The following is a 12,985-nucleotide window of genomic DNA, read 5'->3' on the forward strand; positions in this document are numbered from 1 at the left end:
AATTTATGATTGTACAAGGAAATGATAATACATTAATAATTATTTTTATCTTAAACAATCTGTAATGAATAATTTGTTGTCTTAGGATTAAGAAAAAGTATCTTTAGTTATAATAAAAAACCTTTAACTTTTTTAATAAGTAATTATTTGTAATATAATAAATTTTTATATAATATTTCAACAAAGTTTTTGATATATTTTTTTATTAATCCTTGATAATTATCTTTCATTTAAAAGTTGTCTTATCCGACGTCTTTCTTTATCCGTAGCAAAATCTGGTACATGTAATGCTTCTTGAGGGAAACCGACATTGAAAAGTCTATCAATCCTGACACTTGCTAATGCGTGAGATTGCATCATTGCCATGTGCATAATTTCTTGATTCATTCGTCGATTAATCTGTTTCTTTAATTTTTGGATTCGTCTTCGACAAACTACATAACTCAATAATTAATAAAAATAAATTTAACATTAATTTATGAAAAAAATCATTATTTCAACTTATTTCCACAGAGAAAATTGAATTTTTTTTTATAATTTTATTCAACTTACTAGGGTAAATTTAGTAGACCAGTATAACTTGGATGAATAGAAACATCACTTCTAAATAATTCTGGATATTGTTTCATTAAATTATTTTTGTATTTTCTTGGCCTCGAATTTTTTTCATTTTCTTCATTGGCTTCTGATTGCGCCAATTTCTCTTTTTTTGAAGCCATTTTTTGTACCTTCTCTTGATGAATCCATTTTTCATTGGAATTTATATGTGTCATAGCAACTTATAGAAAATTGTGATCAAGAAAATTGTCACGAAGAACTGTATTGAATTTAAAAAAAAAAACTAGAAATTTAATATCATCAACAAACAGATATTAAAATTTATCAAGCAACCTAATTATTCAACAGATTTGATTGTAATATATTATAAAAAATAAAATTGTCATTGAATTAATTAATTTTTATGAGAGCAGTTAAAAGTGCGCTCTTGAACTGTGAAAGCGCAAAACTGGGAGCGGTGAATTTGAAATATAGCTCGTGACTCGCGCTCATGGATAGGAAGCATGGTACCGTCTGTTTGTCGATGTCTATTCAGTTAAAAAAAAAGTTAACGAGTATATAAAACGAAGTAAGCTGTTGTGTCACGTACGATTATCGATTTTATTTTTTGTTTGACCTACAATTCAACTTTATTTTGACAAGTTACCCCAAAACTTATTTATAGTTTAATTAATCATCATCACAGCTGCAATTTTGACCAATGAACTAATATAAATAGCATCTAATTCATCATAAAGCCTGTTTATCATTTTGTTAATTCTAAACAATTATTTACGGTCATCGACCAAACGTTTTCTTTGCGTGCAGAGACTAAATAATGCTCAACAGCTGTCTTTCCATTGATTTCAAGCATTTCAACCTTTTTAAGTCCGTGACATTCCCTCGAATACATGTTTATGTTCTCATAGATGAACATGCAAAGACTGGACAGCAATCGAGAGCTTAAATTCATTTTGCGCAAGCTCAGTTTCTGTTTATTTCAATGCGCACACCCTGTTATTACCAAACTACCCTCTATACTTGTTCATATATATGTATATATATTAACGAACTGAAATTGGTCTTATACCCATGCTCCAATTTATTGACATTCTCCAGAGCCAAAGAAATTGAGGCAACAAAAAACTAGTGAAGGTGCGCGGGATCAAGAATAAGCTGAAAAGATCGATGTGAGGAAAAATATCAAGGGGATTTAAAAATTGAGTTGTTGATGAGAATGTTGCGATGTTGAGCATCAGATCCGTTCAGAAGCCTCGCATAGTTCTCCGGACGAAGTTACTTATAGTAAGAACACTCAATTTTTGACAATGAAGAAGTGAAGATTTACTAGAATTTTAAGATTTTATTGCTGATAAAAGGAATTAAATAATATTGAAAATGTATTTAATATTACAACGGTGATAAAATTATTTAAGTCATAGTTTTTTAGTTGTTTTTTTTTCAATATATTGGAAAACATGAAGTGGTGAGGAAATAGAATTTAGTGGATGTTGATGGTTGGGATAAAAATTATACGGTGGTTGACAGTGATCTGGAAAGCAGATATTGGAAAGTTTCAAGTTGAGAGAATTGATGAAGGTGGTTTTTCTTGCACACTTCAAGTAGTAATTGATTGCAATAACATATACATCAAACAATGGCTAAAGAACATATGTACAGGTTGGTCGTAGTTGGATTATTAAGTTTTTAGCTGCTGTAAAAAGTAATTTATTTATTAGTTTTATTTTGGAATTGTTATTTTTAATTAATAAAAGAAGTATATTATTCATCATACGCAAACTTATATTATTATTTATTTGATTTTATGAATGCAAATGCATAATAGTTTTTGTATTGCTGGCATCAAGAAAAAGTTGAAGAAAAAGCTTATAAGAAGAAATGTAACATAGTTACAAAGCATATGCATGAATAAAATAAGTCTTGTTGTGAAAATTGAATTTGTCACGACCGTGGCAAACACCAGCTTATAGATCGGGGCCACATTTTCTCTTACGCAATTCGTTTGCACACGTAGGTTGTTGCAAATCACTAGGTACTTTTTTATTTTTTAATTCAACTTTAATATTATACGGAAACGTAATTGTAATGTCAACTGAAGAACTACGCTGCCCGTACGTGGACACACGGAGGTGAATCTTTGCTCAGTTATATCACTGGGCAAGGATCTCAGCAAGATCGCAATGCCTGTTAACTTCAATGAGCCTCTGTCCTTCCTCCAACGTGTTGCTGAGTACATGGAATATGCTAAGCTTCTTAAACTAGCTGCTGCTGAAGAGTCACCGGTTAAGAGGATTGAGGTAATGACTCACTTTGTTTCTTTTAAATTGATATTGACAAATTATTAAATATTAATGAAAATGAGATGCATACAATATTATTTAATATAATTTAAAATAATCCTTTCTTAAATATATCCTTTTTATGAATGAATTTTGATTATAAAAGTTGATGCATTTATACTATTTTCTATTTTATTAAATATTCCGATATTATTATCATCATTATTATTTGTAGTATGTGGAACAATCTCGACATTTTGACAGAGCTTTTTAGTAGAATACATTGAAAGGAAATCACTAAAAACAATTAATTTAAAAAATAATAAATAAAATCAATTTTAGAGTAAAATGGCATTGTCCAAAATTACTCGGACATTTTTCAATTAATCTTTTAAACTGAATTCTATCCAAAACTTTAATTACTTTTAGTACGTGGCTGCTTTTGCTGTAAGTGCACTTGCATCTAATTGGGAGAGACTTGGAAAACCATTCAATCCTTTATTGGGTGAGACTTACGAGTTGGAGCGTGAAGACTTCCGGTATTTAATTAAATATATTTTTTTTTTATTTTTCAATTAACTCAGATCTAATCTTATCTTCATTTTCATTCTAGGATCCTATGTGAACAAGTATCCCATCATCCTCCTGTATCAGCATTTCATTCAGACAGTGAAGACTTTATCTTTCATGGAAGTATTCATCCAAAGTTGAAGTTTTGGGGGAAAAATATTGAAATACATCCCAAGGGCGTCGTAACTGTTGAATTACCTAAATGGAAAGAAGCTTACACTTGGCAAAATGTCAATTGCATTTTACATAATGTTCTTGTTGGACAATTGTGGATGGAACAATTGGGTGCCTTGGAAATCAAGCAATACGGAGGTGCAAATCTCAAAGCAACATTGGCATTTAAAAGTGCTGGGTCTAATGGAAAAGATTTACATCGGGTTGAAGGCTTTATTACTGATGCTGAGTAATATTTATTTAACATTTTTAATTAGTTTTAAAAAATATAGAATATTAATGATTAATAATACGTAAAAATTTTTAGTAAAAAACGATTGGTTTTCTTATATGGAAAATGGACTGAACGACTTCGTTCATGTGAACCACATCTATACGATGAAACTCTAGAGAGGATAAAACGTGAAGCAAAAAGCCCTATCGGTAGTCCAAGTCACAAAAAAGTTTTAGCTAGACTTCATAGTTTGAAAGTTGGAGCTTTCAAACCATCTCATCAAGATACAGTAGATGAAACGTCTACTGATGGTGAAGATTGTCTTCCAGTGGATGAAATTCCGGGCTCCACAACATTGTGGGAGGTGACTCCACGTCCTAGTAATAGTGCAGATGTAAGGAAATAGCTAATAATAATTTTTATTATAAATTATAATCATTTATCATTACTGTCGATGTTATTAAAAACAAATATTCTTTTCCTTTTAGTATTATCAATTTACACAATTTGCCATGTCTCTGAATGAGTTAACAGATGACTTGGCTCAAAGAATATGTCCAACAGACTCGAGGTTGAGGCCAGACATTAGAAAATTAGAAATGGGAGATCCTGATGGAGCAGCATCGGAAAAAATAAGACTTGAAGAGAAACAGAGGGATAGCCGGAAACTTAAAAAGCACAAAAAAATATCAGAAGGTCCAAGATGGTTTCAATCAGGAATTAATTCTTTTACGGGTCTAGAAGATTGGTTGTATCGTGGAGGTTATTGGGAACGTAATTATGCTGACATCGAAGATATTTTTTAGGTCATCAGTTATTCAAAGTTCGATAAAAACAATCGGTTTGTGATGAATGATTCAATGAAGATGCTTTTGTTTGTGTTTTATGATTGAGAAAACATATTGTAGCATAACTTTATTTATCAAACATGAATCTAGGTCTAACTGAATTATTTAAATATGATATATTGTATAAAGTGTGACGAGTGAGAATTATGTAAAACAATTCGAATTTAAAGCCTGGTAAAAAATATTGAAAAGTATTTTAATAATACGAGTGTTGATTCACAGAAAAGAATTTATTTAATACTATCAAAAAAATATGATGAATTTTACGACAAATCAGAAAGTCATTAACAATTATTGCGTGACTGATCTTAAGTTTTCGTCCACACGCAATATAGTTGTGATGCCTATACCTGACACTTGAATAAGCTAGTTTTCTTGAATACTTATAGTAAAAAATCCTTATATTTAGATACAAATATCTATCTAAAAAAATATACATATATCTATCTTGAAAAATATTTGAAAACAGTTGATAAATCTATTTGGAGGATAAGAGTTTTCTTCACATGTAGTTGAAAATAATAATTGAAAATGAAGAAGACATATTTATTTGAAGAATATATAATAAATAAATCATGAAAATAATGATTCTAAATAAAAATATTAATATAAGTGATAGCTACAAATTTTACTACGCGATGTTTAGTTGAAAGAATCAATTTGAAAAAAAAAATAGTCTGCATTTATTGTAACATAAGATGTTAGTTTGGAATTTCAATTTGATGCTTGATGTGCCAATAGAAGACTGCTTTTCACAGTCATTGTAACGCAATAGCTCATGTAAAACATCTAAAAAAATTTTAAGTTTACGCAATAGTCATGTATCAATTTTTGTTGCTAACATTGAGAAACGTAGCATTAGGAAAAATTATAAATCTTAGAGACAAATTATTAGCCATTGTGTGTTCTACTGGACTTCATCGTCATTCAGAAAAATTGGAATCTAGTAAAAATGATAATAAAATTTTATTGTAATAAACTATAAAGAAATCTTACCAGCTATTTACACTTGGCTTGTGTGATATACTATTGATATACTGATATTAACATCATCAGTAAAAAATAATAATGTCAATGAATCATCTACACAAAACAAAATGCTTTTTAACAAATATCAGTGTATAATAAACTGAAAAGAAATAAATTATAATGGAAAATGCAATCAATATTTTTTTTCTCCATAACAACTTTTAGATTTTAACTCATTATATTAAACGAAACATATAAAATCCCTATTTAATTTTAACTAAAAAAATACCTTAATTATTTATTTTGAATGTTTTTATGTTTTTACATCCATGACAGATCTTTAACAAAATAAAGATGGCAACCCTTGCCATTCTACGCTGTATTTCACAAGTTGAAAAAATGAGTTCCGGATTAATTTTGAAACAATGCCTCTCAAAATTGCCCAGTACTCAAGGGTATGTAAAAAATTCATCAGTTAATACTTTTGTGAAGTCAATTTTATCAGAAAATCGAATAATTGGTTAGAACATATATCAAAATAAGTATAACCTCACTAATTTACGTAAGTCTAGTTTACATGATGATTATTTACCTTATTTCATATTTTTAGGTACAAAATTTTTACTTTAGGAGGAATAAAAAACTTTAGTGATGAAAAAAAACCAACAGTAGTTCCTACTGATTTGCATAATTTAATGCATGGTCCAATTAGTGAAGAACAACGTCGTGAAGAAAGGAAAAAACTTATTACTATTGAAACTGTTGAGGACATAGCTGTTACTTCAGGAGTACCTGAAGAGCATATCAAAACAAGAACTGTTCGAATTTTTCAACCAGCTAAAAATGCAATGCAGTCTGGAACAGATAATATTAACCACTGGCGAATTGACTTTGATACTCGAGAAAGATGGGAAAATCCACTCATGGGCTGGTGTTCCACGTATGTATCTTTATATAATAATAAATTATTTTCAATAATGAATGAATTTATATTATTCAAATTAATTTTCAGCGGTGATCCTTTATCGAATGTGAACGTTCAATTTACTTCGGTGGAGGAAGCAATTGCTCATTGTGAAAAAATGCGCTGGAAGTATTATATACAAAAGCCAAATGCTCATGAGCCTAAACCAAGATCATATGGTACCAATTTCTCATGGGATAAAAGAACTAGAGTCACTACAAAATGAAGAGTATCAAAGTGCTGTTTAGATTAGTAAATTTTAAGATGAATATTATCTATTGATTATTAATAAATTCATAAATATAGTGTATGTGTGAAAATTTTATCAATTAATCAATGATACTTGACCAAATGTTCAAAATAACAACAGTATGAACACAATAGAACAAGTGTACATATTATATTAAAAGTAATTACACAAATAAAAATGCAATCTCCATTTTATTCGATAAACATTCAAATTTATGAAAATAATGGATTTTAAAATTGCCGCGTTCACTAGGTAGCGCCACATTAATCACAAAATGGCGTCTTTAACAATATGGCGTCAGAATAAAAAGAGACGATCAGTGATAAAGTAGTGTAAAGGTGTATAAAAAACGTATATGTATATAAATGTGACTTTATGTATGTAGATAATTAATCACCACAAACTTGCGAGGAATTACAGAAGTCTAAGCATCGATTTCGGTAGTAGAGTCACTAAAGTACACGTCGTTTATCGGTCCGTGGTTTCTGTACAACGCAAATAAAGTGAGCAATATAAGTAAACAAATTCAGACCTGTCTGAATTCAGATTATCATTAAAAGTGAATAAATTTGTGCAGACGTATTAAAGAATAACAAGTTGGAGCAAAATGAGTACAGTGCCAACAGGTGAGAATGATTATTATATATTTTTCCTCTAAAGTATTTTCATTTTCACATAATTTTAAGCCTATAATTCAATTATTGATTAGACTAATAGCTACTAAGAATTTGACATTATTTCTTTAGAATGTTCTCCGAAAAAGTCAAAAAATCATTACGGTTGATAAACGTATGCTGGTCTAGATAGCTAACCTGAGATAATCAATTTATGTAAATTAAATTTTAGAATTATAATTAATTAACACGCACCTTTTTAATTTTTTAAATACAAAGTAGGTAGTTTAATTTATAACAATATAATTGAAAAGTTAGATGGTACTGTAATAGACATATTTTTATTATAATCTCATTTATTTTTCCTTATCTGTTTTATATTGAAAGTGATATCAAACATGTCATAAAAACATTATAGACTATATAAGTAATTTTTTCATCATTAATCACACTTGACATCCGGTATCAATGTTTTTTTCATCGATCTACTTTAGATATTAATGCAAAATACCTACGAAAGCTACTTTTATTGATGGAAATATATAAAAACAAGTAGAGAAATCATAAATTATTTCCCAACAAACTTCAAACTGAATCATTTATAACCACAAATCAATTTTTTGCATATTGTCTTTCACGCCTTTCACTTTTATGCTATTTTTATGTTTTTCGCTTACTTTTGTTGATGGTTCTGGTGCTTAACTTAGTTACAATGGAACGAAACTGACGCCATCATGATTCAAGATCGGAAACTAGCCACGATCGTCAGTTCTCCAAGAGAAATCAACAATTGTGACCAGCTGTTGAGTGTTGTCAGGTGTTTAGTAGTGTTGATTGTACACGCGACCGCGACTTATTTAATTTAGCGGCTTTTATTCCAGATGGAAATTGACGAACATGTTGATCGATCATAATTGTGATTTATGACGACCGATTTATATACAAAACATTATGAAAAAGTATATTTCAAACAAGTATTTCAACTGAAAGATTGATATCTTGACGACTCATACCTACCTGTTAGAAATAAAAACAAAATGAAAGACGATACTGTGGAAGATTCTGAAAAGCGAAAGTCATTGAATAATCATAAGACAACGACGATTAACCCAACCGATCGTGGTAAAAAAATATGTCAAGAACATGGTGAAGATTGTCCAAGCGAAAACGAACGAGAATTTGATTCCTTGGAGTATGAGGAAGATGTTTATTATTCTAACCTTGCAGAAACACCGAGTTTTGATGATACTGATGAACTTTTTGCCGATGACAATGAAGAAATCATCGTTCATTGTTGGAAAGATGCTAATACTGATTTAGATGAAATTCTTGTAAATGATATTGATCTTTCAAATGACCCTAACTTTCAAGGAACTTCTCAAAAAAAGCGAAAGTTAAAATCTGTTCGAGTTATATTTCAAGAAATTTCCAAGTCTTATCGAGATAAAATCAACGGCAAACCAAAGTTCCTTGAACTTTTAAAAGGTGCAAGAGGTGTTTCAGTGAATTAGACCGTTAGAAACATTTTATAATAATCATTACTCTAATAGCTCAAATTGCTCTCTATACATTGTTGTACACGTTAAATTGATACCATTATTTTTTTATTGAGTTATTAAAATAATTCAGACTATTTTATTAAGTTTCTATTCGAGATACTTATTTTACAAAAAAAAATTGTTTCTTTTTCAGGTGAAGATGCCCTACATTCCGGTTCTCTTTCTCCATCAGCAGACAATGCGGCGAATGAGTTAGCTGGACTCACGCTTGAGGAACAAGAACACCAAAAAGAAGAATGGAGGAGGGAATTAGCTAAGGTAAAAAATAGCTCCAATTATCATACTAAAGTTAATGTCTTTATCTATGTACTACCAACTATGTTTTAAAATAATTTATAGGTTGAGGAAGAAATCCAAACTCTAAGACACGTACTAGCAAGCAAAGTACGCGTATCTCAAGAGTTGAAACGTAAACTGGGAATTAGTGTTTGGAAAGATATAACTGAAGATGTAAATCAAGGCCTTCGCAACGTCAAAGAGAGTCATGTGTATGTAGTTCACCATTATATCCAATATCAGATTTCATTAGACCCGTAATCACGTTCAATGAAGGTTTTACTGTATCACTGTTCTTTTATTACTTTTATTGTCGGTTATTTATTGCTTTTTTCCGTTAAATATCCATCACTTTTACCGTTATTTTGGTCATTCACATATTATTTAGCTATTTTTTTTTCTTTCACTTTTGGTACGATGTCATGTAGTTATCAGAACATTGGTGAGAAACTTGGTCAGATCTCCAGGGCTGTATCAGAGAACAGTTTGTAAGTATTAGATACGGAACTTGATTTTTCAACACGTGCTCTTCATCGTTAGATATTTTTTTCTTTTTGTTTAATGCATTTTTTTCTTTTTGCTACATACAGCCTACAAAAATATCTATAAAAAAAATGTTAACGGAATATTTTTCTATTTATTAGGTTCCAGAAAACAGAATCGGTATGTAAACAAGCTGCTGGTTTAACATCTAGTATTCTCGGAGGATTTGGTAGCGGAATTTCTATGAAAATTGGTCAAATGCGAAATTCTGACAGCTTTCGTTCATTAGAAGAGCGAGTGGGATCTGCTTATGAGAACGTAAAGGTATATCTATGAGTTTTTTTAAAAATAATTATCAATTTACATACAATATTTTATCATATTCACTAACAAATAAATTTTAATTTTTTCTCTAGACCAAAATCGGACCGTCGCGGTCAAACTCAACTCAAAGCTTTGATGAAGCACTCCGAGAGTCTGAGGCGACACGACGGGCTTCAGGAATTCCATCAGTCGCAACAAGCCCGACTATTCCTGAGGAAAAAATGTTCTTATAGAGCTTACCATTTCGTCGACCTTTAATCCAACAGTGTGACATAAATAATAATTACCCTTATAGATGGCGAGCTTTGCTCAGTTGTTTACTTAGTCACCAACATCCTCAATGTCACGCTGTTCAGGGATGTAATTATAATTATCAATATAAGGTCGTACGAATGAAATATTTTGCAGAAAAATCGTTGACACTGAGATGCAGTTAGTAATGTGTATGTAGGAGTTGAATGAGTAATATTCCAAGGTAAGCTACATTAATTAATATACACATTAATAAATAAAAATAAATATAAAAAAAAAACAGAAAAAAAAATAGGGGAACAAAAAAATAAATAATTTCGTGCATTTATAAGTACGAGCAAAAATAAAATAAACTCGTCCTCTGACAATATTCTTCATACACGAGACTTATATTCTATTAACACAATTATACTTAATATTTAAAAATATCAATTATGCCTATAATCAGGCAAGGTTTGTGTATTACACATCTTGCACTGTTGAGCCTTTTAAATACAACATATTGATATATAATATATGTATATGTTTTGAAAATTGTTATGTGAATTATCAAAATAATTTTCAATTGCATATATTCCACGGTTGAATTTTACACCATGAATGTTTTTTTAATGCCTACTTGAATAGAAATAAACTATTATAACAAAGAAGGTGTTTTATTATGTATGTTTGAATGTGCTTAAAATTGTGCACTTGGGATTTATATCAAGATATCCTTATAAAGGTTTTTCGCTTTTACACTGTAAAATGATTTTGGTATTATTGGTAAATAAATAAGTTGATTGATATTAATATCACTTTTTTTTTTTTTTAAAAAAAGCATACAAATTTTTATTAGAACTAAGTACAAAAATAGTAGGTACATTTTCTTTGCTTCACCTAAATTATTTCTCTACTTCAGCTGGTTCGTCACGTCGAAAGACATTGACGTGTTTTATTAATATTATTATTGTCATGATGTATTCTTTTTTAGAGGAATATCACATTTTCTAACTAATAGATATGCGATTCAAAATCTATGATAGTATTTAGATAGAGCGAGAGGAAGAGAGAATGAGAAATATAAAGAAAAAATACGAGTAAGAAATATTTTAAAAAAGAGAGTACAGAATAAAAATGATGATAAGGAGGGATATGAAAATTTTTATTAAAAAAATTGCAATGAAAATTGTAATTATTACACTTATGTCATTAAAAATAGAAAAAAAAACAAACTCTCACCAATGGCGTCACGATTATTTGATAACATTTCTTACGAATCACAATACGATAAACTTTCGACGTGCTCACCATAACGAATTTACAGATATAAATATTTAGCTATCTACATTAAAAAATAATCATAATAATGATAATAAAGTAAATTGCAAAATAAAAAAAGTTTAAAAATGAATTTTTTTCGACAGTAAATTATTACAAAACAAAAATGTCTACATCGTTAGTAAATAAAGCGATGGCTTTAATAAATCAAATAACAAATGTGCACATTTTGTGCTACAGACAATTATAAAAATTGTAAACACTGTACACCCGAGCTATTGTTAGTAAGAAAACTACGTTCCTACTATCTATTTTTCAATGTATCTTGTCTTGATGTATCAAAAAGAAAACAAATTCTAAGGAATTGACATTTAATTTTATGAAATAAGAATGAATAATTTTTGATGAAAAATTCTATAGTATACCTATTCTATTCTATTTATATATTTATATATATAATATCTATAAATTTATGATAAATATTACGACCTCGGCAACAGTATAAAATTGCAGTAATATTCACAACATTATTATATTTTTTTTTTTTAGAAATTCTTCTATAACGATCTTGTTATTTTTTTTTTGTACTGTAATAGGCCAACGTAATACAGTGAAAAAATATTTAACAACTCTAGTTTTATTCATTCATGCATTCAGGCCTTTGAGTATTATCGTCAAGTAAATGAAGAAATATATATTTTTTTATTAACCCTTTAACAGTTTATATTTTAAAATATTTAATATTATTAATAAGAATATAAATAATTATTTTTCTTTTATTGTAAAAGACATTTTTTATTCGTTGAAGGGTTAATAAGTAAAAATAAAAACAAAAAAAAAACATTAGGACATCTTTATGAATGTATTTCATTGTCATGGTAACTTGTATAAATTTTCCTATCAGAAAAATGTACATGCTTCGATAGTTCATATCACTTTTTTTTACTGTATCATTATTTCCACCATTTAATTGTTTAAAAGGAAATTTTAATGTACGAGAAGTTTGATATAAAAGTAAAAAAGAGTCGTTGTTATGAGTATTAACTTTAACAAAATAGTTTGGAAATAGAATCCTTAATTAACAATATTAAATTCTCTTAAATGCTTATGATTGAATTTAAATCAAATAAAATTAAAAAACACAATTACACAAATAAATAAAACAATTTCGAGATCCGATTAAATATTGGTCTTCTATATAGCCCAAGTGGATGGTAATAACACACGTTCTCAAACACATATTTGCAATTGAAGATAAATATACTACATTCTTACAGAAAAATTGTAGAAAGCAGGAAATTGCGCGTAAATGTGAGGGCAAATATTACTCTAGATATTCTTTTTCACGGTCATGAAAATTTTCTTGCTGTGGAATGTTATTAGTTTATATA

The 12,985-nt window shown here is 29.1% G+C and overlaps 4 protein-coding genes across 7 annotated transcripts; 3 read left to right on the forward strand and 1 right to left on the reverse strand.

The window, feature by feature from the left end:
* Window positions 1-219: 219 nt before the first annotated feature.
* LOC118072147 (uncharacterized) lies at window positions 220-1,662 on the reverse strand. Its single transcript, XM_035091789.1, has 2 exons — window positions 553-1,662; window positions 220-442 (listed from the first exon to the last, which is right to left on the reverse strand). Exons 1-2 carry the CDS (start codon window positions 771-773, stop codon window positions 220-222), a joined length of 444 nt encoding a protein of 147 aa, XP_034947680.1. The 5' UTR covers window positions 774-1,662.
* Window positions 1,663-2,071: 409 nt separating this feature from the next.
* LOC118071700 (oxysterol-binding protein-related protein 2) lies at window positions 2,072-5,821 on the forward strand. Its single transcript, XM_035091023.1, has 6 exons — window positions 2,072-2,217; window positions 2,657-2,855; window positions 3,267-3,376; window positions 3,451-3,810; window positions 3,889-4,189; window positions 4,284-5,821. The coding sequence occupies exons 1-6, from the start codon at window positions 2,195-2,197 to the stop codon at window positions 4,599-4,601; spliced, it is 1,311 nt and encodes a 436-aa protein (XP_034946914.1). The 5' UTR covers window positions 2,072-2,194; the 3' UTR covers window positions 4,602-5,821.
* Window positions 5,822-5,926: 105 nt separating this feature from the next.
* ND-18 (NADH:ubiquinone oxidoreductase subunit 18) lies at window positions 5,927-6,985 on the forward strand. Its single transcript, XM_035091032.1, has 3 exons — window positions 5,927-6,067; window positions 6,223-6,552; window positions 6,625-6,985. The coding sequence occupies exons 1-3, from the start codon at window positions 5,967-5,969 to the stop codon at window positions 6,800-6,802; spliced, it is 609 nt and encodes a 202-aa protein (XP_034946923.1). The 5' UTR covers window positions 5,927-5,966; the 3' UTR covers window positions 6,803-6,985.
* A 132-nt stretch (window positions 6,986-7,117) lies between these two features.
* Window positions 7,118-12,006, forward strand: LOC118071701 (tumor protein D54). 4 transcript variants are annotated; one of them, XM_035091026.1, is made up of 7 exons: window positions 8,235-8,257; window positions 8,322-8,925; window positions 9,133-9,257; window positions 9,339-9,487; window positions 9,704-9,763; window positions 9,920-10,082; window positions 10,175-12,006. In XM_035091026.1, exons 2-7 carry the CDS (start codon window positions 8,478-8,480, stop codon window positions 10,313-10,315), a joined length of 1,086 nt encoding a protein of 361 aa, XP_034946917.1. In that variant the 5' UTR covers window positions 8,235-8,257; window positions 8,322-8,477; the 3' UTR covers window positions 10,316-12,006. The 4 variants fall into 4 exon arrangements, with proteins under 4 accessions (XP_034946919.1, XP_034946916.1, XP_034946918.1 ...); XM_035091028.1 differs by lacking the exons at window positions 8,235-8,257; window positions 8,322-8,925 and adding an exon at window positions 7,118-7,452 and having other exon boundaries at window positions 10,175-11,958; XM_035091025.1 differs by having other exon boundaries at window positions 8,163-8,925.
* The last annotated feature ends 979 nt before the right edge of the window (window positions 12,007-12,985 follow it).

Source organism: Chelonus insularis, unplaced genomic scaffold (assembly GCF_013357705.1).
Source record: "Chelonus insularis isolate UGA/USDA-ARS -01 unplaced genomic scaffold, ASM1335770v1 contig_88_pilon, whole genome shotgun sequence".
NCBI classification, from domain to species: domain Eukaryota; kingdom Metazoa; phylum Arthropoda; class Insecta; order Hymenoptera; family Braconidae; genus Chelonus; species Chelonus insularis.

Bases quoted from the DNA above. Each gene is read 5' to 3' on its own strand.
- LOC118071701 (XM_035091025.1), top strand. From the start codon at position 8,478: ATGAAAGACGATACTGTGGAAGATTCTGAAAAGCGAAAGTCATTGAAT. The intron at 9,488-9,703 runs GTATGTAGTTCA...GATGTCATGTAG, and splicing joins AACGTCAAAGAGAGTCATGT to TTATCAGAACATTGGTGAGA. The intron at 10,083-10,174 runs GTATATCTATGA...TTTTTTCTCTAG, and splicing joins CTGCTTATGAGAACGTAAAG to ACCAAAATCGGACCGTCGCG.
- LOC118071700 (XM_035091023.1), top strand. From the start codon at position 2,195: ATGGCTAAAGAACATATGTACAG. The intron at 3,377-3,450 runs GTATTTAATTAA...TTTTCATTCTAG, and splicing joins TTGGAGCGTGAAGACTTCCG to GATCCTATGTGAACAAGTAT. The intron at 4,190-4,283 runs GTAAGGAAATAG...TTTTCCTTTTAG, and splicing joins GTCCTAGTAATAGTGCAGAT to TATTATCAATTTACACAATT.
- ND-18 (XM_035091032.1), top strand. From the start codon at position 5,967: ATGGCAACCCTTGCCATTCTACGCTGTATTTCACAAGTTGAAAAAATG. The intron at 6,068-6,222 runs GTATGTAAAAAA...TCATATTTTTAG, and splicing joins AAATTGCCCAGTACTCAAGG to GTACAAAATTTTTACTTTAG. The intron at 6,553-6,624 runs GTATGTATCTTT...ATTAATTTTCAG, and splicing joins CTCATGGGCTGGTGTTCCAC to CGGTGATCCTTTATCGAATG.
- LOC118072147 (XM_035091789.1), bottom strand. From the start codon at position 773: ATGACACATATAAATTCCAATGAAAAATGGATTCATCAAGAGAAGGTA. The intron at 443-552 runs GTAAGTTGAATA...TTAATTATTGAG, and splicing joins GGTCTACTAAATTTACCCTA to TTATGTAGTTTGTCGAAGAC.